The sequence below is a fragment of the Colossoma macropomum genome, unplaced genomic scaffold (genome assembly GCF_904425465.1).
Source record: "Colossoma macropomum unplaced genomic scaffold, Colossoma_macropomum, whole genome shotgun sequence".
Lineage (NCBI taxonomy): Eukaryota > Metazoa > Chordata > Actinopteri > Characiformes > Serrasalmidae > Colossoma > Colossoma macropomum.
Window position 1 is genome coordinate 9653301 of NW_023494807.1, and position 26400 is coordinate 9679700.

At 40.0% G+C, this 26400-nt stretch overlaps 2 protein-coding genes across 3 annotated transcripts in view; one reads left to right on the forward strand and one right to left on the reverse strand.

Moving 5' to 3' along the window:
* Positions 1-3090, reverse strand: part of rsrc1 (arginine/serine-rich coiled-coil 1) — a 241875-nt gene extending 238785 nt beyond the window's left edge. The window contains exon 1 of the mRNA XM_036556107.1: positions 2989-3090. The gene's annotated coding sequence lies outside the window, so the exon portion shown is untranslated. The remainder of the gene's footprint in view (positions 1-2988) is intronic.
* Positions 3091-6684: 3594 nt separating this feature from the next.
* On the forward strand, positions 6685-18820 carry shox2 (short stature homeobox 2). Of its 2 annotated transcripts, none has more exons than XM_036556386.1 (5): positions 6685-7083; positions 8406-8614; positions 12109-12166; positions 14392-14480; positions 18524-18820. In XM_036556386.1, exons 1-5 carry the CDS (start codon positions 6810-6812, stop codon positions 18818-18820), a joined length of 927 nt encoding a protein of 308 aa, XP_036412279.1. In that variant the 5' UTR covers positions 6685-6809. The 2 variants fall into 2 exon arrangements, with proteins under 2 accessions (XP_036412279.1, XP_036412278.1); XM_036556385.1 differs by having other exon boundaries at positions 6725-7083; positions 18560-18820.
* The last annotated feature ends 7580 nt before the right edge of the window (positions 18821-26400 follow it).

A 26400-nucleotide genomic window follows, 5' to 3' on the forward strand; every position in this document is an offset into this window, starting at 1 on the left:
GCCCACTTTATTTGAAATTCGAATATTCAACACATTAAGACTTTTTTCTCGAAACAGTACAACTTATTCGCGATATATTATGACTATATTTTTGAAATATTACGACTTTTTTCTCAAAATATTATGACTTTTTTCTCAAAATATTACGACTTTTTTCTCGAAATATTACGACTTTTTTTCTCAAAATACTACAACTTTATTCTCGACATATTACGACTTTTTTCCCAAAATAGTACGACTTTTTTCTCGAATTAGTACGACTTTTTTCTTGAAATAGTACAGACTTTTCTCTCAAAATATTACGACTTCATTCTCAAAATATTACAACCTTATCCTCAAAGTCTACTATTTTTATTTTTATTAGCAGTGGCCCTAAAATGCCATCGTAGGACCTGAGAGTTAACAGCAATGCGTGACTTTTACTGGGAGTCTCAAACTGTGTCTGTTTAACATTTACAATGAAGTACAAGAAGTACAAGTACAACTTTGGTTTAACTTTAAGAGAACGGAACAAGCTCTGCCTGTTAGAGAACCTTTTAGTCAAGAGGAGCAGCACGGAGGTAAAATGGATTTATTAACTTCACTGATGCTAACTTAAATATTATCTGATACAGTAATACATTTGGAAGGTATACTGATACTGAATTTTATCAATATTGCCCAGCGCTAAACAAGGGTGGCAAAAAAAAAAAGGGATGATGGCAAATTTTACCTTCACTACTGACTGTTACTGTTATTAATAGCACTATCGTTACTATTATTAATACAGCCTCTCTCAAAAAAATAAACGCTGCGGTCACTGACAGTCAAGCAGAGACAATTTTCTCATCTTCTGCAAAGTAAAATGACAACATTTTATATGTGGATCCTTCAAATACTTCATAAACGCTGTGTTTTTTGGAGCATGTTTTTAAGTAGTAAAGTTAATGCACTCTAAAAAGACAGCAGATCTCGAAAAAAACTGGTTGCTTTGTTTAAGCTAAGCTAAAGTTTTCATGAAAGCGAATTCCACCTTTTTTTATTTTTCAAAATTTCTCCAACATTAAATAGTTATACTGTTAACAAAATCATTCAGATTGGTTCGATGGGAAAGGCTCTGCTTTAGAGTCTGAACTGTTCACAGGAGTGGTGATAGGAATCAGACGTCTGAAGAGTTTAATGCCTCTAAGAGCTCCATCACAGAAGGACATTAAATGGTTATGAATACGCTGCTTGATCACTGAGACACCATTTTTTTGACAGTTTTGAGAAAATTTTGGCCTAAACCATATTTTTAGATATTCATTCATAACGGAGGGACACATGCAGGGCATTGATTTATCACTATATTACCATCATTAACATTCCATATTAAACTCAAAAGACTCTTGTAGGTTCACTGGCGGTTTTGTATAGTAAATAAATTGGCTATATTTGTGTTGTTGTCATGGCAACCCCTGGTTCTTATCACCACCACTGTAAAGAGTCTCTACAATCAACCATTTCACACCAAACCGCTCTTAATCATTCTGTTCACATCTATCCTTTACTGTACGTACCATAATACTTATTATGTTCATATCATCCATTAATATTGTGTATATTACATTGTATCAAACTCTATGTCTCCTCAGACCAGCATTTGTATAGACATTCATATCTGTATATACGCCATAACATTAAAACCACCTCCTTGTTTCTACATTCATTGTCCATTTTATCAGCTCCACTGAACATATAGGTGCACTTTGTAGTTCTACAATTACAGACTGTAGTCCATCTGTTTCTCTGCATACTCTGTTACCTTGTTCTTCAGTGGTCAGGACCCCCACAGGACCCCCACAGAGCAGGTATTATTGGGTGGTGGGTCATTCTCAGCATTGCAGTGACACTGACAAGGCGGTGGTGTGTTAGTGTGTGTTGCGCTGGTACGAGTGGATCAGACACAGCAGAGGCGCTGGAGTTTTTAAACAATGTGTCCACTCACTGTCCACTCTATTAGACACTCCTACCTTGTCAGTCCACCTTGTAGATGTAAAGTCAGAGATGATAGCTCATCTGCTGCTGCACAGTTTGTGTTGGTCATCCTCTAGTCCTTCATCAGTGGTCACAGGACGCTGCCCACGGGACGCTGTCAGCTGGATGTTTTTGCTTCTTAGTCCAGCAGCAACACTGAGGTGTTTAAAACTCCAGCAGCACTGCTGTGTCTGATCCACTCAGACCAGCGCAACACACACTAACACACCACCACCACGTCAGTGTCACTGCTGAAAATTATCCAAATAGTACCTGCTCTGTGAGGGTCCATGAGGGTCCTGACCACTGACAAACATGCAGAGTATGCAGAGAAACAGATGGACTACAGTCTGTAACTGTAGAACTACAAAGTGCACCTATATAGTAAGTGGAGCTGATAAAATGGACAGTGATTGCAGAAACAAGGAGGTGGTTTTAATGTTATGGCTGATCGATGTGTACAGCTACTTACACATCTCTCCTAGCTCCTCTTACGTTGGTTGTTCGTTATTCTCTCATTCTCTAGTTTATTTGTTCTACTTTTTTTCATTTCCCTCCTAGTTAAAACTTGTTAACACTCTCTGTGCTTGGCTGGTGTGTTCAGTATGTTACACATGTCACATACATGTTATGTCATACATGTGAGCACACAGCAAAAATATAATAAAAAAATAACGACAACAACAACGGTTACTCAGATAGCATTAGCTAACTGGCTAAAGTACAGCTCGTTCAACATCTTTCCTCGCCGTCACATCAACAGAACACATGAGAAAAGATGGAAATATTATGAAACACACACAATATTCCCCTTTTGTTGTTATCTGTTAGCTCGCTTGCTAACTATAACTAAAAAGGCAGTGACATTGGCTGGGGTTGGCTAACGCTAACGAGCGCTTTTAACTACACCAGCACAACATAAGAGGCAGTTAACCTAACAGCACAGTACGGGTGATTCAGACCAACTGAAATAATGAACTATTCGGCTCTTACCGCCCGTTAAATCTCAGAAACGAGTCCACACAGCAGCTCAAACTCAAACACCGGCGCCATACAGAGAGAAGCAGGCATTGAAAGTCGATATGGAGAACGTGATGGTGAACCAGCACGCGAAATCAAACTGCGAGCAATCGATCGACTTCACGTCTTCCCGGTCATCATCTGCGCGGAGCTCAGAAACATTCAGTCACACTGTTCATTCAGACAGAGTCGCATTTAGTCATTACTGAGTATTTCTCTCTTACTTTCAACGCTGCTGCTGGTCACGGTTCATTTTCATGCGTCCTTTATACTAAAGCTTAAAGGGGAACTCCACCATTTTCAAAATTTGCCGCATAATTCAATTTCTGAGATTAACTGAGTGGTTTGTTGTGAAATGGTTGATTGTAGAGACTCAGATTTCTTTACAGTGGTGGTGATAGGAACCAGGGGTCGCCATGACTACAACACAAATATAGACATTTTGTTGACTATCCAAAACCACCAGTGAACCTACACGAGTCTTCTGAGTATTTATATGGAATATAAATGATGGTAAAATAGTAAAAAATCTGGAAAAAAATGTCAATTTTGCTTCACAACATTCTCCTCCATGAACACTTATTTAACACGTTGGACGTCTGGTTCCCATCACCACCACTGTGATCAATTCTGACTCGGAAAGTTTCTCTAGAACGGAATATTTCACACTCTGAACTCGGAACGACTTTGTTTGCATCTTTACCATTTAATAAAGCAGAAATAATGAAAAGTCGGTGGACTTCTCCTTTAAGATGTTAACAAACTGTGTGTTGATTATTAACAGGTCGTATTAGATTTAGACTTTATAACGTTCACATTGAAGTTCAGCTGCATAATTAGGCACAATTAAAAAAGATGGTTCTTCAAGGGTTCTTTAGTAAAGGGAATGGTTCTGTTTAGAACCATGAGCTCTATATAGAACCATTTGCATGTTTAAATGGCTCTTTGCATGGTGAAACGGTTGCCCAGATTGATAGAGAATGTGTCGTATATGGTTCTATATAGCACCAAATAAATATCAGGAGAACCCTTTTTGGTTCTAGATAGATTCATTTTCAACAAGGTTCTATGTACGACCATATACAGCACATTGTACGTCAATCTGAAGAACCATTTCACCATACAAAGAACCAACTAAGCATGCAAATGGTTCTATAGAGAACTCACGGTTCTAAGTAGAACCGTTCCAGTTTTTTTTAAGAATGTAGTTCACTTATTCTGCAAAATAAAAGCCTAATTGTGGACAGAAAACGCTTTTTATCCATGTTAATTTTTTTTTACCATTTTAATTTTAAAAACAATCATAATTAAGAGAGAAAGCGAAACGCTCAGCTCAGCAGCTGCTCTCTAACAGACACACAGAGGCAGAGAAAAAGAAATAGACGCTTCCTTCCTTTGTTTCTCACTGCCTACGTACAGAAATAACCTTTTTTGTGCTGTGTTTAAAATATTCAGAGTAAAAAAATGTTTAAATGTGAATGCCACTGCACTCGAACAATAGCTGTGGGCTCTATTTGTAGTCCCCTGCTTCACTGCCCATTGACTATGAACATGACCAAAGGCATTTTTCCCTCCACTGTTAAAAAATATAACAAAAGTCTGAATAAAAAGCCAAAATAAACGCAGAGATAATAAAAGAAGGAGTAAAACAAAATGCATTGTTCACTAATGTGATCACACGTATTATAACGTAATAAAGCGACATATAGCCCTCAGATAAGAGGCCAGCATCTGTCAGCACCGAGTCTACAGTCCAAACAGTGAAACAAAGCGCTCATTACTTTTCATTAGCGTGAGAAAACGCGGAAGGACATCAGGAAATAAAATAATAATTAAAGCCCGCAGATCTGAAGAGCATCATGAATATTTAACGAGGAGAGTTGTTGGTGGGAAATGGAGGGCTATTTCATATAGATTATCAATAAGCAGCTCCACTTTTCGCCTCCACGAGCGTAATATTCGTGCTGGATCTCATATCTTGTCGTATTTTGTCTGTTTAATTTCTCCTAAATCGCCGCGTCCCAGGAGACGCTCGGTTACCTTCACCGCAAACGATGCATTATTTATTTTCGCCAAATCCGTCATAATTTCAGCAGTTTTTTTCACTCATTAACAGCCCTGAGCGCCTCCTCTGCTCCTCTCCCTCTCTCCTCTCCTCCTCCGGGGACCGAAATGTTTAGTCCGGGTTTAAAAGGCTTAAACATGTGCAGTCATTAACATCACGCGCATGAACTGTTTGCCTTTGAAGCTTATTGTGTGAATTAATGAAATTAGACTTTATTGTAAACAGTGGATTAGGTTTAAAATGTTGAGCGTGGTAGAATAATATGGAGACTTTATGTGTATATATATATATATGTATATATATATATATATATATATATATATATATATACACATATACACATACACATACACATACATACACACACACACACACACACACACACATATATATATGAAAGTACGTAGAGATTAGATTTTAGTTAATAACAATAATTCATAATTATTATTGTTGTATTATTATTTGTTCACACCAAAATAAAAAAACAGCCTAAACTATTAATTCAAATTATTAACTATTGCAGATTCTACCTACCAAAAACATCACGAGCGCCTACAAACTATGGCTTCGCGCGTGCGCTCTGTACTGTTAAAACGCGTTTGTTTGTTTGTTTGTTTGTTTGTTTTGTTTTGTTTTGTTGTGTTTTTTGTTTTCTTAAAAGAAGTAGTCTCACGCCTCGGAATGTTTCTGCACCGCTCGCGCGCCTCGCTCTCCTTCGCTCTTCACCCTCCGTGTCTCCAGATCTCTCTCTCTCTCTCTCTCTCTCTCTCTCTCTCTCTCTCTCTCTTTCTCTCTCCTCCTCTTGTACCGGGAGATCAAAGGCTGGCTGGTTGCACGTGCTCTCTTCCACCGCACCGCGCGTTTTATTTTTGTTATTTATTTATTTATTTATTTACTAAGAATTCTGAAATTGTCTGTAGCCACGCCCCCTTTCGCCAACACCCCCCTCCTCCACCCCCCACAAAAAGTGGGGAGAGCTCGCGTGACCACAACAACACTTTAACAGATAAATAAATAAATAAATAAATAGGTAATAAAGTGAGTGAGGAGGATCGCGGTGCTGTCGGTGCTGCTGTCAGTCTCGGACTGACGGCCAATAGCAGCCTGTGTTGAAGGTGATGTGCGCGTGAAGGGGGGGGGCTTTCTGAGGATTGGGTGGGTCGGTGGCGGAGGGTGGTGGTGGGGGTGTAGGTAGGAGGAGGAGGAGGGGGGGTAATTTGCACGGATCAAGGGGGGGCAGGCGTTGCAAAGTATAAATAGTGTGACTTCAATAGCGCACGAGCAGCAGCAGGTCCTGTGACTCCGCGCGGAATTTTTTTGGGACGAGATCTTTTCTCTTCTTTCTCCTTTCTTTCCTTCTGCCCTTCCTTCTTTCCTCGACACGGTGTAAAAGGCAGAGAAGTGAGCAGAGCTGGCAGAGCCCGCCGTCCACCTCACCGCACACACGCGCGCGCACACACGCACAGAGGGGCGCGCGCACGCACGCACGCACCTCGATGTCTTCTTATCGCACGGGCTGTTGAGGAACTGAGCCCGAGAGAGAGAGAGAGAGAGAGAGAGAGAGAGAGAGAGAGGTGGTGGTGGTGCTTGTTTCACCCCCTCCTTCCTTCTACTTCTCCTTCTTCTCCTTCTTCTCCTACTTCTTCATCAACAACACCAGCCATCATCGTCTTCCTCTTCTTCTCCTCCTCCTCTCCTCCTCTTCTTCTTCTCCCTCTCTTTGCCGGGGATGGAAGAGCTGACCGCTTTTGTGTCCAAATCTTTTGATCAGAAAGTGAAGGAGAAGAAGGAGGCCATCACGTACCGGGAGGTGCTCGAGGCCGCCGGCTCGGCGCGCCCGCGGGACGCTCTGGCCGCAGACGCGGCGCGCGAGGACGCCGTTGCTGGAGCGCGGCTCGGAGGAAGCGCAGGGGGAGGTGGTGGCGCCCGCTCGCCGCCGCCGCGGGACTCGGACATGACCGGGCCGGACAGGAGGGACTCGTGCAGCCCCAAACTGACCGACGGTAAGCGCGTGCACCAGTGTGGGTGACAAAAATAATAACAATAACAACAACAACAAAAATCACACATATAAAAAAGATTAAGAACAAAAAAGAAGAGCTGAGACACAAATTCTATTCACGTGCAACATTCAGATAAATTCACAGCAAATTTCACTTCAATTTTTTAAGGCAAATGAGGAAAAATTGCAGTTGCAAAAAGTCTCTTTAAATGAGTTTTTGAATGTATTGGTTAGTAGATAATTCAGGAGAAATGCTGCAGCACCTAAAACTTCACAATGAAAATGAGATTCTGATTTCCGGTTGGCACGTTCGAACCTTTAAATTCAAAACAGCGTGTTTAGCTGTGTTGTATACATTTACATTTACATTTATCTTTAAAATAATAATAAAACTAGGCCCTGAAAAGCTCGTGCAGACCTCTCAAAACGCCCCAGAAATTCAGCTGTAATTCTCACATTATTTTGTTGTTATTTCAGTTTTGCAGTTTTGGGGAGAAAAAAATTGTTTTCTTCTTCTTATTCGAGAAGGTTATGAAAAAAAAAGTATAATATGTGTATTTTAATGTGTTTTAAGCCCTGTTGCGGAAACAGCAGCAGCACAGAGGTTAAAAATGCTAAACGATGCTAAAATTATATTCATATATCTGTCGCAAAATTCAGCAAATCAGAGTTTAGATTCTAGTTTAGTATTTGTGCTGTTTTTGAAGAGGCTGAAATTGTGGTTAAAAAAAGGAAAGTGAAAGGATGAGATAAGATAAGCCTGCAACAAGTAAAACAACCACAACAATCACAATAACGACAATAATAATAATAATAATAATAATAATAGGTCTCCTAACACTAACAATAACGACAATAATAGGCTAATAATTATAACAATAACAACAGTATTACCACCATTACTACTACTACTATTAATAATAATAATCATTATAGTAATAGGCTACATTGTAACGATCAGCTATTATCAATAAGCTATAATCAATAAACAAGTGTAAATAATTAATGCATAAGTCTGTGCGGTTTTAAATTCTGCTTATTAGATTTTTGCTTATTGTGTTGTATTGTTATCGTGTGTGTGTGTGTGTTTGTGTGTGTGTGTGTGTGTCTGTCTGTCTGTGTGTGTGTGTTTTGTTTCTATCCTGTATTTATTTCCTCCACATTATTCTAAACGATAAATTCTGATCATCATGCAAATGTAAACTGGAGTGAATAATTTAAGAGCCCGAAAAAAAAAATAATAATAAGCACGAGCTCCCCGCCACCGCCGCTGCAGGCGCGAGCTGACGCTGTGCCTTTCTCTCTCTCTCTCTCCCTCTGAAGGTGCCACGGAGGTGAAGGAGCGCAGGGAGGAGGCGAAGGCGGCCGAGGACGAGACGCAGACGAAGATCAAGCAGCGGCGCAGCCGCACCAACTTCACTCTGGAGCAGCTCAACGAGCTCGAGCGCCTGTTCGACGAGACGCACTACCCGGACGCCTTCATGCGCGAGGAGCTCAGCCAGAGGCTCGGGTTGTCAGAGGCGCGCGTGCAGGTACGGGACACTTTCTTAAATATTATAAAGTGCGGCTCATTTTTATGAACGAGGGCGCAAATTTTGCGCTGGCGCAAATGAGTTTGATCTGGAAAACAGCGCCAGTTTGTTTTATACCTTAACTCAGCTTTGGTGCTTTGGAGTGAGTTGTGAGCAGGAGCGGTGCGCGTGCTCAGGGAGCTATAGCGCTGCTTTATCACTTTGCTTGGTTCTTGTTTTATTTGTATACGGATTCTGCACTGACGCAAAGTAAAGGGTGTTAGCGCCACTGTTCTTTTAGCGCCACTCTTTTTCTAACCAGCCCTGGTTTGGCTGCATGGTGAAATGGTTCTTCAGATTGGGTTCTAAGGGTTCTGAAGAACGGTTTTCGGTGCTCTATAGAACTATTTCCAAGAAGAAGCTACATAGAACCATGCACAACACATCCTCCATCAATCTGAAGAACGATTCCACCATGCAGAGAACGATTTTAGCATGCAAAAGGTTCTATATAGGACTCATTGATGTAAACAGAACCAGTGTCTTTACTAAAGAACCCTTGAAGGACCATCTTTTTTTTAATACTCAGAGAAGCAGAAGGCAGTCCAGTAAGTAAACAAACCCACAATATATGTATATATATGTATATATATATATATATATACACGTGTGTACAACATATAGATGAACGCTGCATTGTAGTGAACGTGTTTAGGGACCTGTAATGATAATAATAATGCTGATTTTCTACACTTTCTAAGTGTGAGGCAGTGATTATAGCGCTGTGCTGTGAGTTACAGCAGGACTGCTGAACTCTGCGTGGGAGTGAGCTTCGCAGCAAAAAAATGGAAAAAAAGGTCAGAGATTTGTTGTTGAGATCGGGCCTGATGTAAAACATGGCCTGTGTTCTTCTGAGCTGTTTAGTTTTGCTTCATTTTAATGGAAGAATTTGTTTGACTCGAATCAAACCAGTTCAACCACATGAAGCAACTTACGTTTTTTAGGTTGACAAAATATTTATCGCGCGGACAGAATGTCAGATTGTGTAGCCAGCTCTGTGGTCTTGCTTGTGGTTTTAGTCTTTTTGTGCATTCTCAGGGAAAAAAACAGGCTTGTCCAGGTGACGGCTTTGGCCACTTCAGTCCTAATTGCCACCTTGTTTGAACATGAATTAGAGACCTACAGGCCCCGAGCCACTAGAACCACAGTCCCTGCAGAGCAAGCAGAGGGCTGATTAGAACCCAGCTGGGATGAGAGCAGAGCAGAGCACAAACGTTTCAGCTGTTTGCTGGGATAAAACGCTCCAAATACAGTTTATAGACAGAGGAACCAAGTTGTGCAACTGAGCTTACCCTTTCCAAATGAAGAAAAACAGCGGTGTATACTTTATTCTGAAGGGGATACAAGTTTTGTTTGACCCTGTTTGATTTGTAGATTTGCTCTATTTCATTCATTTGATTGGTAGTTTGGCGCTAATTTCTATTTAACTCTGATTTGTAGTGTGACGCTAATTTCTGTTTAATTTGCAATTTGTATTTGTCGCTGTTTAATTTGTATTTAGCACTGATTGGCATGTATCTGGGCCTATTTTATTCTGTTAGGTTCTATTTGGCTTGTATTTGGTTCTATTTTATTCTCATTAGGTTCTGTTTGATTTGTCAACGGATATTTAATTTCTATTTGGCACTGTTTGATTTATTTCTGCTCTGTTTTATTTTTTAGGCTGTAATTTTGTTCGCATGTTGCTGTGATGAGTGCTATCTGATTCGTGTCTTATTTTGCGTTCGCCTCATTTGTTAAGTGAAATTGCGCCAATCTCTATTTTAATCGTCTTAACCGCATTTTTATTAGTCGCGCTCTGTTTTTCATTGCGCTTCGGAGACTACAGGGGAATTAGATTATAGTTGTGTTGGGTGTGTTTACAAATCAATAGATTCTGGAAACTGGAACCAGACCTTGTTTGTCTCCTTCTTTGAAAAAAAAAACACTTCTTTATTTGGGAGCACAAATTTGTAATCGTAGCGTTTTTATTTTTTTAAGGGACGACCATCTGCGCAGAAACCTAATAAGCTGTCTTCGTTAAGACCCTCAGTCCGCTCGTGTAAGGAGAGACGAGCCACTGAAGCCCACTAATAATGACAATGAACATTAGACATCAGTACTGATGGGGGATTGATCAAAAATCAAAAGGAGAGAAAAAAAAACGAACAATATCGTCTTTCACTCTCTTCATCCATTCAGCCCGGCGCTGTGAAAATGTGAATGTACCCAGAAGTCCCAGAAAAAAAAAGTGAACTGAGGGTCTCCTCTGGTCGCTTTGTGTCCCCAGCGCGGATTACCATAAATTATGGATCATTTTTTACCCCCAGGAAGATCTGATGCTTTAGCGGCGCTCACAGGGCGCTTGTTTCTAAAATTTGTTTCTTAGAGCAAAACATGCTGGAAACAGACCTGTCTGAGCCCTGTTCGTCTATTAGAGGCCTTATCAGTGAGCTGGATGTGCTACAAACCTTTTAAACACCGCACCCGCCTCCCTGTTTCGTTCCTAATTTTCGACAACTGCAAAATTTCGTTTTAATTAGCGGTCAAAGCATTTTTTTATTTTTAAACATTTTGCGGTTGATTTTCCAAACGAAATATCTCAGGTTGGGTCTGAGTCCACACTGCGCTTCATCTGCCCACCTCTCTGTGGGGGGATTCAGAGTAGATTAACATAGTAATGAGACGCCTAATCTTGAAATCCCAGATACTCATAACAAAACATTTAGTAAAAAAAAAAAAGAAAGAAAGAAATAAAAGGAGCGAGCGTCTTCAAACAGGGGGCTTTGTGCCCAAACTTGTTCTGACGGTAATTAAACTGAACCGCGCGCCATTAGTCGAATCACTAACATAAATTTTGGTGCAGATAAAGGTAATTAATTTGGCGCGTCTGCTAATGCTTTGTCAGATAGGCTTCATGCGCTCCGATCTCAGCGCTGGTGTTCGGTATCAGCCAGTCGATTCGGAGCTTCTGGGAGGCTGATGGAAAGATGAAACCGGGGCTGAGAGACAGAGCCAGTTTATTATGGGCCGCTTTAACATGCGCGTTTCCATCAGCCCCCTCTCCTGCTCCATTATTTATACCTCTCTAATGCGCTCCTTTTCTTTTTTTCTTCTCTTTTTTCGGGTGGATAATTCATTCGTGTATTTCTATGGGTGCACATTATTATTATTTAATTTCATTTTTATATTTTTATTTCGTTATATATTTTTAATGTCGTTTTTTTTATTATTATTTGTTTCACTTATGTATTTTTTTAATTGTTGTATGGTCGCCTGCTCGTCCTCGCGCCTCTAATCATCAAACTGTGGGCTTAAGCGTCATTAATATTTCAGAGCTCCTCGGGGACGCGCGCAGTTTTGTCCTCCTTGTAATTTCCAAAGGAGTCGCGTTTGCGCGCTCGTGCTAGAATGTAATGACGTTTAATATTTTTCTGTTTTAGCTGATTTATTAATTATTTGTTTTTCTCCTGCAGGTTTGGTTCCAGAACCGGAGAGCGAAGTGCAGAAAACAGGAGAACCAGCTTCATAAAGGTGAGCCGCTCTATATCTGCCTTTATCTCACTGTAATAAACCCACAGAAAAGCGCTGAGTCTTCACTGACGACTGTGACGATTTTTATTGCATTAATTAAAAATAAATAGATTTAAGATTGGCAGATTTGATCAGGCACGCTTTTAGGCTGGATTCAGGCATTCTGGGCCCTCAGGTGACAGGACGCTTTAAGAACCTCTCCAATTCCAACTTCAGTTGATGTTGTTGTTTAATACTGTACACAATGTTATTAAATTAAAACAATGATTTTTTCGTGGGAAATTTATTAAAATAAATGTTTCATAATAGGGCCTATTATTTGTCTTCTACAATACCATAAAATACTCTGCCCCATAACACCCAACACACTGGTTCACAATAACCGACATGCAGTCATACCGAACATATTGTCTCACAATTCCTAACACTGTTTTATAATAGCTAACGCAGTCTTATAATACCTAACACTGTTTTATAATACCTCACGCAGTCTTATAATGCCTAACACTGTTTTATAATAGCTAACGCAGTCTTATAATGCCTAACACTGTTTTATAATAGCTAACGCAGTCTTATAATGCCTAACACACTGTTATACTATGGTAAGAATGACAATTCGTAAAAGTGTATCCAAGTTACACTGAGGACCATAATGAAGACCACTTGATTTGACAGTAATGTATGTACCCAACATACTGTCCCATAATACATAACAGAGACTTATAATACCCAACATCCTGCCCCATAATACTTAACACAGTCTTATAATACCCAACATCCTGCCACATAATACTTAACACAGTCTTATAATACCCAACATACTGTTCCATAATACTTAACACAGTCTTATAATACCCAACATACTGTCCCATAATACTTAACACAGTCTTACAATGCTCAACATACTGTCCCATAATACTTAACACAGTCTTATAATACCTGACTTACTGTCCTATAATACTTCACAGTCTTACAATGCCCAACTTACTGTCCCGTAATACTTTGCATAGTCTTACAATGCCCAACATTCTGTCCCATAATACTTAACACAGTCTTATAGTACCCAACATACTACCGCATAATACTTAATATAGTCGTATAACACCTAATGTACTGTCACATCATACTTAATAATCATATAATAAACATAATACTGTCCCATAATACTTAACACAGTCTTATAATACCCAATATATTGCCCCACAATGCGTAGCACAGTTCTACAATACTCAGCATACTGCCCCACAAAACTTAACACAATCTTATAATTCCTAACACACTCTGCCCTTATTCCTAACACAGCTTTATAAAACCCAATATGCTGTTTTATAATAACCCAATGCACTGTTTTATTTTACCCAACACAGTCAACAGTCTTATAATATCTAACACTGTTTATAATACATAACACAGTCTTATAATACCTAATAATATGCTACACATTGTGCCAAAATACACACAACACACTATCTCATATTACCCAACACACTGTCCTAAAATACCTAACACACTGCCTTTTATCACCCAACACACTATCCCATAACACTCAACACAGTTTTATATAATTAACACGAAACCAATTTCACACTAAACCAAAGTACCTAACACACTGTCCTGTAATACCAACATACTTTCCCATTATACCTAACACACTATTCCTATGATACCCAACTCATTGTCCCATAATACTTAACACACAAACCCAAACCCAAACACCCAATCATATTACTCAATAAACTGTCACATAATACGTAACACAGACTCCAACATGCTACACCACATTATTTAACTTAAGGTTATCTTCATTAACAGACAATACTGAACACACTGAACAAAATACCCAACACACAGTCCAATAAAACCCAATACATTGTCCCATAACACATGCCATCCCATATCACTCAGTGTCATTTAACTACTATTTAACTTGTTACCTCTGTTATCTGATCTAATTTTTACCTTACCTAACACACAATACCCAAAACACTGTCCCATATGACCTGAATCCCCCGTAAGAGCAGGCCCAGTTGAATTTATATGTTGAACAATACACACATACAAGAGCATGGTGAGCACGTAGAGCATGGAGTGAAAGCTGCAGGTGGGTGTTAGATGGTATAATCCATGCTGGGGGCTTCTGGAGCTTCTCCATGAGAGCTTCAAACCCCATGTGAAGGTGGAAAGCCCAGATAAATCGCCTCTCTCTCTCTTTTTTTTTTTTGCAGGGGTGCTCATCGGAGCTGCGAGTCAGTTCGAAGCGTGTCGTGTCGCGCCATATGTCAACGTGGGAGCTCTGCGCATGCCGTTCCAACAGGCAAGTGGCTCTGAGGTGTATGCATGGTCTTTGACAGAAGCCGGTGCCCACAGTGCTGCTCTGGCGCGGGCCAGCTCCAACTGCCATGGAATAGATCCTAGGTTTCTGATGTGGAAGCATTCTGCAAACGCTACTTTTAGGGTCAGCTTACATTATTTCAGTGCTCAAGTGAAGGCAGTTGATCTACACTGACACTTCTCTGGCCTGCTCAGTCAGGCCATGCTAAAGCCACAGCATCTCCTTAACCACAAGTGGCCTACAAATGTTCTTACCTCAATGAAATAAAGCCTCAAGCAGGAGGAATAGAATCCAGCTCGAGTAGGAGTGAGAAGGTCTCAGGCCTAAAGACTCCTCAAGAAGTTCCCTGTAGAACTGTAGTGGAACTTCTTAGTCCACCCAGTATTTATCAGTACAGGAAGTGAAGTTTGTTTGGCTTTGATCTTCTCTTTCTGGATTCTGAATTGGCCTAAAATAAAATGCCAAAGCTCAAAAATGAGAGGAACAACAACATGAAGTTAAACTATAAAACTAAAGGACCAGAATGGACCTGCTTTCCTCACACACACTTGAGTAGAAGTACACGCTTAAAAAAGGTGGTTCTTCCAGGATTCTTGGGCAAAGGCAATGGTTCTATTTAGAACCATGAGGTCTATATAGAACCATTTGCACGTTTAAATGGTTGTTTCCATGGAGAAATGGTTCTTTAGATTGATTTAGGATGTGTTGTATATGGTTCTATATGGAATGTGGTTGTATATGGTTGTTACGATGTCAACAATAGAAGAACAATTTTTGGTGCTATATAGATCCATTTTCAAAAAGTTCCTATATAGAACCACAAACAACACATTCTCTGTCAGTCTGAAGAACTATTTTACCACGCAAAGAACCATTTAAGCATATATATATCTATATAGATCCACTTCCTTTGCTAAAAACCCTTGCAGTGCCTTTTTTTTTAAGAATGTATGTTATCATTTGAAAGATACTAATTAAAATATTATTTGAGAACTTGGAACTGAGTAAATGTAACCAGTTACAACTCAAATGTAGAAACTTAGAATTAAAAAAAGGGAATTTCACAGATTTTTCAAATATTCAAAAAATTCAATATTTCAGTGTAATTCCCTGTCGCTGAGATGTAAACAGTCATTCAGAGTGGTTTGGTGTGAAATGGTTCAGATTTCTTTACAGTGGTGGTGATAGGAACCAGGGGTCGCCATGACTACAACACAAATATAGAGATTTTATTTACTATCCAAAACAACCAGTGAACCTACACAAGTCTTCTGAGTTTTTGTGTGGATTGTTAATGATGGTAAAATAGTGATGAATATGAAAGAGAAGTAAATTGGTTTAAGTAGCAGGCAACATATTTGTAACCATTTCATGTAGTAACTTTCTGTGAGGGAGCTTTTAGAGGTGGACGTCTGGTTCCTATCACCACCACTGTGAACAATTCTGACTCCGTAAGTTTCTCTAGAACGGATCATTTCACACCAAACCACTCTGAATGACTCTTTTTACTTTTTTAAGATTTACTTATGGAGAAATTTAGAAAAATCGGTGGAATTCCCCTTTCATAGAATTCTGAACAACTGACATATGATGCTGTTGTTGAAAACGCACTGAATAACAATTGATAGCAGCTATTAACTAGGAAAGGTCTAGTTAGCATAATGTGTTAAACACTTAAAAGATGGTTCTTTAAGGGTTCTTTAGCAAATACAAAGGTTCTATTTAGAACTGTGAACCACTTCATACTTAAGTGGTTCTCTGCATGGTGAAATGCTTCTTCAGATTGATGGAGAATGTGTTGTATGTGGCTCTATATGGCACCAAAAAGGATTCTTCTATTGTATACAAGCTTGACATCGAAACAATAGCAAAAACTTTTTGATGCCATATAGAACCATTTGTGGACACGGTTCTATATAGAACTCAAGGTTCTAAATAGGACCATTGCCTTTACTAAAGAACCCTCTGAAGAACCATCTTTTTTTAGAATGTAAATTTAAAACACTCAGAGAAGAAGCAGCCAGTCCACTAAGCAAACAAACCCATTCAGCTCTGGCCTTAATGTACTGTATTAGTATGTAGTATGTATCATAATTAAAGCTGCTCAAAGATGATTTGTGAGGACTGTTGAATATTATTTAGATATTCTGAGCTGATTTGGGACACTTTAACACATTAAGACACTTTTGTTTATTTCAATTTCAGGCGATGCTATACTTTCTAAATGAGCGAAAACATACTGCAGATCAGGTCAGTAAATAATAAAACTATTTCTTAAAAATTGAAAAAAGAAAGGCTTTATTCAGGACCACTGAGACGAGTGTCCCAAATAAGGATAATATGGGAAACATTTGTTTTCTCAAATTTCAGCTGATGCTTATTTGCCTATAAAGGCTTATTTACATAGTTACTTTTAGCAGGAAATGGATTAAAAGAATGCTTTTATCATTTGGGGCCTATGATTTATGTCCAATGTCACCATGTAATGCACTGTCCCTCAATACCTAACACACTACATATGACCATATACACACGCTGCTATGCTACTTGCATAAAACACCTTAAGATTTATGTTAAGGGATAAATGTAAAGCTGTAAACTGGCAAAAGCATGTAGGGGAATTCCACCAAAATTTTAAAATTTCTAATTGGAAGTAAACAGAGTCACTCAGAGTAGCTCTGTTCTAGAGAAACTTACTAAGTTAGAATTGTTCACAGTGGTGGTGATAGGAACCAGATGTCCACCTCTAAAACCTCCATCACAGAACGTTATTACATGTGGTTATGAATACACTGCCTGCTGCCTGAGACACTGTTTTATGATAGTTTTGAGAAAGTTTGGACATAAAATTTATTCCTAAAATAAACTTATGGTGGAGAGGTACAAGTGAGGCAACATAGTGCCCAAATTAAACTTATTATTTCAGATATGGTTTTGGATATTAAATAAATTGTCTATATTAGTGTTATATTCATGGCAACCCCTGGTTTCTACCACCACCACTGTAAAGAAATCTGAACCATCTCACACCAAACCACCCTGAATCACTCTGTTTACATCTCACACACACACATGCAGAAATTTTGAAACATTCGTGGAATTCCCCTATGAATGCTAAACTCAAATTTTCCACTTTTTCCTGTGGAAATCTTTTATGCAGCTCACATAAGGTAAAAAAAAACACTTAAGGCCAAAACACACTTAAGGTCTTTTATGCAAGTGTCCCAGAATACCGCAACATGCTCTAAGTCTATAGAGAACAGCAAGCTAATGTCATCATTACCCAACTCTGGTTGCAGTGCTTGTGCATTTATGTAGCAATTTAAAATCACATTTTTATGAATTAAAGGGGAATTCCACTAATATTTTAAAAAATTCTTTGTAATTTATGTAAACAGAGTAATTCAGAGGGGTTTGGTGTGAAATGGTTGATTGTAGAGACTCAGACTTCTTTACAGTGGTGGTGATAAGAACCAGGGGTCACCATGTTTATGGGGGCTATTTTGCCAAAATATTCTTAAAACAGTCAAACAACATCTCAGACGCCAGGCACCTTTATCACAACCATAAAGACAAATTATGCAACGTTAAGAAGTAAGTAACCAGGTTAACTTGAAGTTTTGAGTTCATTAAGCTTGTAATTTTAAGTTAAACAGGAATCATTTGTGTTTTGCATCTATTACCTTATATACAACTCAATGAACTGTAAGTTAATCTTTTTTACGTACTTTTTAAAAATTTTTACAGTGTAGCCCTGAGAGGCATTAAACACTTCATACGTCTCATTCCCATCACCACCACTGTGAACAATTCTGACATCAACTCAGAACACTCTAAACCACTTTACTTGATTATGCAGAAATTTGCGAAAAATGGGTGGAGTTCCCCTTTCAATAGTATCTGAGCATGCTGAATTTGCCCTACTGTTGCACTTTTTGCTTTTTGCCCTCTCGCTTGAGTTAACACGTGTCCCCCCCTCCTTCTCCACCCCCCCCATCCCCCCCCCACCCCGTACCGTCCCGTAGGATAGTCATAGCAACGTGCCGCCCTTCTCCTTTCAGGTGCAGGCGCAGCTGCAGCTGGACAGCGCCGTGGCGCACGCGGCGCACCACCACCTGCACTCGCACCTGGCGGCGCACGCGCCTTACATGATGTTCCCGGCGCCGCCCTTCGGCCTGCCGCTGGCCACGCTGGCCGCGGAGTCCGCCTCGGCTGCGTCCGTGGCTGCGGCGGCGGCGGCCGCCAAGAACAGCAACAAGAACTCCAGCATCGCTGACCTGCGCCTGAAGGCCAAGAAGCACGCGGCCGCGCTCGGCCTGTGACCCGCGCGCGCGGCGGGGCGGGGCGGGGCTCGGCTCGGCTCGGCTCGGCCTGTGACCCGGGACTGAGGCGGTAGAGCGGTGGAGAGGACGGACGGGAAACGAACCCAGAACCATCACCACCATCACTACCACCGCCACCAGGGCGCGAGAGCGAGGACACTGCTTATGCTTTTGTGACGAAGGAGCGACGGACGCACGCGGCAAAGTGAAGGAGAGGCTATTTATGAGATATTAAACGAAAACAAACTGTGAAGTGGACACAAGGGAGAAAGGAGACCAAAACTCTTCAAAACTTTTTTTTTGTGCATAGTTATATAATAACGTTGGACGTTGGGCTCTCAAGCACGCGCTGTTTTAATATGTCGTTATTATTATTATTATTATTATTATTATTATTATTATTATTGCTACTATCGTGATCCTGAAATTCAAGAGGCTGGCCTCGTTTTATTCGACACTGAGGAAGAACTGCGGACACTTTGTGCGGAAAAACACACCCCTCAAATAAATAATAATAATAATACAAAGAAAAATTGCCTCGTGCAGTGCCCTGTGACGTAAGAAGGGTGGCTCGAGCTCTTCTCTTCTTTTGGTGCAAGTGGAAGTGCGTTGAGACTAAAAGACTAGAATTAAAACGAAAAAAATGAAAAATGCTATTCTTCTGACTGACCCCATGACAGGTCAATAAAGTGTCCACTTTTCAATTGTTCTTTTTTTCAGCTGGTTGCATTGAAGTCCATGTATTAATGTGTAGATTTAAAAAAAAATGATTAACTAAGTGCTGGAAACTGGTACGGGCACAACAATGTACAAAATGTTCATAGAAAAAAAACGAGAATTATTTTTTGTTGTTTTTTTTTCTTTCTTGATTTGTTTTTTTCTCACGGTGTGTACAAAACAAACAAACAAACAAACGTGGCTCTCTGTATGGTGATTTTTTGTTTGGTTTTTATAAAGATTCAAGTATAAAAAACGTTACCTCCAATGCAGGCTGGATGATCGCTGAATGCGTTTGAACGTTTTTTGTTTTTTTTTTACGAAAAAAAAAACAATAATAAAAAAATCAATCTTTAATTTCGTCATTACTGTGAACTCTCACGAAGTCAGTGTTCTCCATTCAGAATAAATCCACGGAACTCTTTTTTTAAAGGTGTGATTGTCCTGTAAATTCTTATTTATGACGTTTTTGTGATTTTTGATTTCGTTTTTTTTAATAGCTCTTATTTATTGTCTCAATCCTTTCAGCGGCTTCTCTGCAAAGAAGACAGAGGATCTCCTTCAGTTGCTCGGAGAGCTCACTCATCTCAATATTGGAGATTTGAATAATTGATGGAAAAAATACACTTTAAGACGTTTATGATTTGTGATTGCGACTGTTTTTTTTCCTTTGCCGCTTAGTTAGCAGCTAATAGGAGGTTTGTTGGTGGGCTTCTGGAGGCCTGTAGCTGAATTAAATATTAATCCCAGGGTGGCTGTTTTACTCCCTTGCTGGAGAGACGTTGGAGTTTGTCCAGTCTTCTCTGTGCAGCTGCTTCTGTAAAGACAGCTATGAATATGATGCTCATCGTTACTCCTGCTGTTCAGCGTTTCTTCTGAAATGAAGGGTATTAATAGTGAGTATGTCCTCCTTTGCTGCAGTAACAGCCTCTACTCTTCTGGGAAGGCTTTACACGAGATGTTGGAACATTGGGGTGGGGATTTGATTGAGCATTAGTGAGGTCAGGTACTGATGTTGGATGGTCAGTTTTGGATCACTCCAACCCATCCCAAAGGTATTGGATGGAGCTCCATCACTCCAGAGAACACAGTTCCACTGCTCCACAGCCCAATGCTGTGGGGCTTTATACCTCTCTAGCCCACGCTTGGGGTTGGGCATGGTGACCTCAGGCTCATGTGCGGCTGCTCCAGAGCGTCCCATTCTATTGGTCAGTGCTTTCCTATGGGGATCATGCTAAGAACAATGGCAGTCTAGATACTTATTCTACTTGATTCAATGACCTGGACAACTAGAAACCTTCACAGACAAAACATGATCCCATCAGCTAATGTAATGAGGGGGCTTTAGATTTAAAGGGGCATCCCAAGTGTTCTTAATTGACTGATAATTACAGTCACTTAAAAACACCAACACTCAACAACAGGCTTCAGTTGACTCTTCAGATGGATGACCACTGGTTACTTCTCATGTTACACTGCCACAGCTGTGGTAACCATTCGGCTATTGTCCAGCCTGCTGTCCAAAAGTATCCAGACAGTGCTTTTAATGAGTGAAAGCAACTTGTTCAATCTAGGAAAGCGTCGACCAGTAGAATGGGATGCTCTGGACTAGCCACACATGAGCCTGTGGTCACCATGCCCAATGCCAAGCATCATACAGTCTCAGAGTAAAAGGTATACTCTTAAAAAAGATGGTTCTTTAGCAAAGACATTTACATGCCTGAATGGTCCTGTGCATGGTGAAACAGTTCTTCAGATTGATGGAGAATGCCTTGTATATGGTTCCATATAGCTCCAGAAAGGGTTCTGCCATTGTTACAATTTCAAGCTTGTCGCAATAGAAGAACCATTTTCAAAAAGGTTCTGTATAGAATCATATACAATACATTTTCCATCAATCTGATGAAGCATTTCATCATTTAAGTATTCAAATGGTTCTCTGAGTGTTCATGGTTTTATATAGAACCACTGTCTTTGCTAAAGAACCCTTGAAGAACTTGTACCAAACTGTCTGTGGGGTGGTACCCCCAAAGAAACGTTTGGTATTTTTAGTTAGGGAACCATATATAATGGGAAGTTCTCTGGAGAGATGGGGCTCATTGCAATACCTTTGGGATGAGTTAGTGATCCAGAACTCACCATCCAACATCAGTACCTGACCTCACTAATACTCAATCAAATCCTCACAGCAATGTTCCAACATCTAGTGTAAAGTCTTCCCAGAAGAGTAGAGGCTGTTACTGCAGCAAAGGGGGACAAACTCACTATTAATACCCTTCATTTCAGAAGAAACACTGGACGAGAAGTTGTCAACAAACTAAAATAATATAGTCTAAGCCAAAACTTGGACCTGAGTCCTAATCTTAAAGATTATACTCCATTTACCAGTACAGTACATTTTGGTTTAATAGCCTGTATTTTTAAGTTTTCAAACTTGTTCATGTGTTGAAAAAAAGGTAGCCCTGATTTTCTTAAACAGTTCTAAATTGATGTCGTTTGTCTTCCTTCAATAACTGCAACTGAACAGACCCTCTACAGTTATGCTTATTTGTGTGGATGGGAGCTTTGAGAAAACAACAGTTTCAGTTATTACAGAGTCTAATCTAACGTTATTATTCCTAATAAAAGCACATTTGGTCTGAGAAGCCAGTGCAGATTTCAACTGCGCAATGACGCTCATGTTCTAGTGTTACTTATATTTTCAGGAACAGGACTGCAGGCCTACATCTGCTCATCCAGATGATATTTTTGCCAGTTTTATGCCAGTTCCCATCTCTTTTCAGAGCTAATCTATCATGCAGTCTCCGCTGCCATTTCATTGAGCGTTTGATAACCTGATGCTCCTGTTTTGAACAAGCCTATCAGGCCTGGCCTGCTTTTAATGCGAAACAAGGTCTTGGGCTATTAATTAATACCGCTCTCAGCCATGCATGGGATGAAGAGTGCTTGTGTACGGGGCCCCAGAGTTGGACTCCGACGCCAGCGGTATTGAATTATTGATCGGCGCTGGTTCTTTAGAGGAGACGGACCTGTGAATGGGGCACGTCGACTTCACCACCAGACATGAATACGGAGGACGAGTCATTCTTGACCAGTCCACACAACAGGTTCAGACTCGTCCCGACACTGTAGATCAGAGCCGGTGATGAAGCGAAAGCCATAGAGAGGATCTTTAGTCCGGCAAATTGTACAAGGCTTCTTTGAAGTGACCAGCGTTTTTGATTTTGCTTTGAACTAAAACCTATAGACCCTTAAGATAAAACTGTTAACAAGGTTGTTTTTTTTTGGAAATATGCCAAGAACAAACCACTTTTGGTTCCCTGAAGAACTTTTCAATGGCTGAAACTATTTCTGTAAATGAGATGAGAATCTTTTTAAACTTGAATCATGCTTAAGGTGTAATAATAATGTAATAATAATGATGTAAATGTTCAATACTAATTAAAGCCAAGCCAAGAACGATCCATGAGCCTTTATTCTAAGACTGCATTGTTATAACTAAAGATCTGCTCTCTAAAGAACTCTAAAATACTACTTTTTAGACCCCTAATGGACTCGACAGCTGTTATGAGGCCTCATTGGGTTCTTCTCTTTTTCCCACTCATGCAGGCCTATCAGAGAAGATGTAGAGGGCCTAGAGAGCCTGAGGAGACAATGGGACGGGGACAGTGAAGTGCTCCTCAGATTAGCGATCCCTCTCTCCCTCTCTCTCGCACTTCCTTCTTTCCACACTCTCTCCAGACAGGCGGTCCTCGCACGGCCACCAGGAGCCACGCCGACTCCGTCCCTCTCCCTTCCCCCATCTGTCCTCCTGTCTGTTGTTTGCCTCACTTCCACACCCTCCTCCTCTCCTCCACTTTCCTTTGCCGTGGTGGGAGGGTCTCACACGATCTTGTAGCGGACACGGATATCACTGTGAAAAGTGCTGCTGGGTTAAAGGAAATGATTCCAACAGCAGTTGTAGTCAATTATATTTGGTTTCTACGCTCTTTAAAGGTGGCTCTTCAAGGGTTATGTAGTAAAGGTGATGGTTCTATTGAGATATCTATCTATTTTTATCCAAAGAAAGACATGTATCTCCATTTTTTTAATTTTTAGCAGCTGTTATTTGCATTATGTGAAAAATTCCTGATGATTGGACCAATAGAAATGCTCCAAAACTGCTTAGAATAAAACCTCTTTCCATTAACTTACATTGAAAGTAAAGAATATTTTTGCCCTCTCCTGTAAATGTACCATTTTAGAGATGTGTTTTTCTTTAGACAGCAAAAATATATATTTCATGCCTAAATGGTTCTTTGCGTGATAAAATTGTTCCCCAGATTGATGGAGAATGTGTTGTATATGGTTCTATATAGAACCTTTTTGAAAAGGTTTCTATATAGCACTATAAAGAGTTCATCTATTATGTACAAGCTCAATATCATAACAACATCATAACAATTAGTTAGCAGAACCCATTTCAGTGCTGTATAGAACCTTATACAGCACATTCTCCATCAATCTGAGGAGCAATTTCACCATGCAAAGAACCATTTAAGCATGCAAATGGTTCTTTGAGTGTTTGTGGGCTTCCCTTTACTAAAGAACCCTTGGAGAACCATCTTTTAAGAGTGTTCTTCACCAAAATACTTCTGATCTTTTATTCAGAAAGCTATTCACACAATTTTTCTCATGTGTGCACTAGAGGTGAGAGGCTAATGTAGCTAAATAATGGAAGCCTATGTTGTGTTTACATGTCGGCGGTAGATGGAAGGTGGCATAATGTGATATTCCGTTGTTTTTAACGGAGCAGTGTTAGAAAATTCCGCCAATGGCAAACGGGAATGCTTTGTCACAAGCTCAACTTTTTTCAATTTTTTTGGAAAAATGGATGCTGAAGGCACACCTGTTAACATATGAACTCCTGAAAAATTGATGTGTTTTCAAAACATTTTTAGATAAAATAGTGGCTAACACCATCACTCCGCACATGGGCAGAAACCACAGTAATGGTATCACCATGGCAACGTTTATGTGATGCCATTGGCTGTGTGCCTTCACCAATTCTGAGCAGCATGTTTTCAATGCCAACATGAGAACACAACATCATCTTAAATTAGACACTAAGCCTACAGGCCTCAGTGTTCTTCTAGTGAAGTGACGTTTTTACAAGTTTCATAAAGCAGAGATCACCTTCACGAGACTATAAACATGCACGGTGTCTGTGATTTTGCGTTAGCTAATCCGTCTTTGCATGATGGCCTCATGTTGAAGGAAGCTTGCACTCACTTCATATTGTTTTCTGAAACCTAGTGAACATATCTCAGTAAGAAGTGTACTAATCATCACAGTATAATCGTTATTATGTGGTTTCTGACACTGTATGATACACTGTCCTCTATAAACATGGACTAAAGTATGTACCAGAGCTAAAAACAATACGTCTCAACTGTTGTCTGCCTTTTAGTCCATATTAATACATAACTATGTATTACGCAACGTCAGAAACTACATAATCAAGTATATTTGAGGTTACTTAACAACTCCACACTGTTTCAGGAAAGCTCAATGAATTAAGCATGTTAGCACAATGCTAATCCAGTCACTATAGGCTTCTGCTACATGTTAGCTGGCCTCCAGTGCAAAAGTGAAGCAGTGGACTTCAAACTCTAAATATGTCTTCACTGATCAACTACAGTGGGGTTCAAAGGTCTGAGGTCATGAATAAAAATGGTAATATTCTGCACTCTTTTCTACCTTTTCATTACAAATCCTGTTATCAGCATAACAAAATAATAATAACAATTCGAGTGAAAAGTAGAATCTTTAGAATGTTTAACTTGACATTTAATGACAGAGTGCAGTCGAGCTGCATGGACTCCACAAGTTTGTGCAAAGGCCTCTGATGAGCAGATCAGATCCACCTGAGAGTCTTGGAACTTCACTGGAAGAATGAATACAAAGGCCTTAACATGGTCAGTGTCCCAAATTTGTTTTGCTTTTGGAATGGCCAGGATCCCCCAGTGGGTCCAAAGTGTTTATTACACACTTTCATGATCTAAGAATAACTCTTGCATTGCAGTCCTTGTAGTTACTGAACAATATGCTTTAATATATAATAAGTGTATGTAATAAAAGTATTATTTAAATTTGAATACTGACCTAAAAATAGTGCAGAATCTTGAATATTTCTCCTTATTTTACTTGCTATAACTTTTATTTGTTTTACATTTTTGAAAATTCAAAAATGCTCTGTCTATTTCCAGGTTAAAATCCCAGATTTTTCTAATGCAGTCTCAGACTTTTGGACTTCATTGAATGTTAAGGTAAGTGTAATTGTGTAAATTAGATATTTGGCCAAACCGATGCTTTAAATTCACATTAAAGTGGGCCGAACCCTTCATTTTTTCCAGTGTAACTGAGAAACGATGCCGTGGACCACTGGAGGCTCCAGAGACTCTGCAGCGTCTGCCCTCAGGGCAGCGATAACAAAACGTCTATGGCGCTGTAATCCACTTCCACGCCACTCATATCATCTCATGAACTGTCTGCGGTCCATATCGGGGCCTTCATGGCCCGTTACTAAATTTACCGCCATGCAATTTGCCAGGGAGTTAGCGCTGATTCATTTCCCGTGAAAAAATAAAACGCTTGGACTTCTATCAAGCGGGCGCTTGGCTTGCAATCTCGCTCAGGGAGAACAATTCGGAACAAAAGCGGTGGCGACTTATGTAATCAGGAGTTGATTTATTTTTTAAATAAGAGGCATGGCGGGACTACTGTTTCCTGTGAAGATGGTGTGATATTAAGTGTGGTTCCAAGCCCTTGAGAGACAGGCAGAGGAGGAGGGGGAGAGTGTTCCACTGTGTCGAATGACTTCT

What these genes read in the sequence shown, in the direction of transcription:
- shox2 (XM_036556386.1), top strand. Translation starts at nt 6,810, where the DNA reads ATGGAAGAGCTGACCGCTTTTGTGTCCAAATCTTTTGATCAGAAAGTG. An exon ending in TGTCAGAGGCGCGCGTGCAG is followed by an intron (nt 8,615 to 12,108) that starts GTACGGGACACT and finishes TTTCTCCTGCAG; the next exon opens with GTTTGGTTCCAGAACCGGAG. An exon ending in GGAGAACCAGCTTCATAAAG is followed by an intron (nt 12,167 to 14,391) that starts GTGAGCCGCTCT and finishes TTTTTTTTGCAG; the next exon opens with GGGTGCTCATCGGAGCTGCG.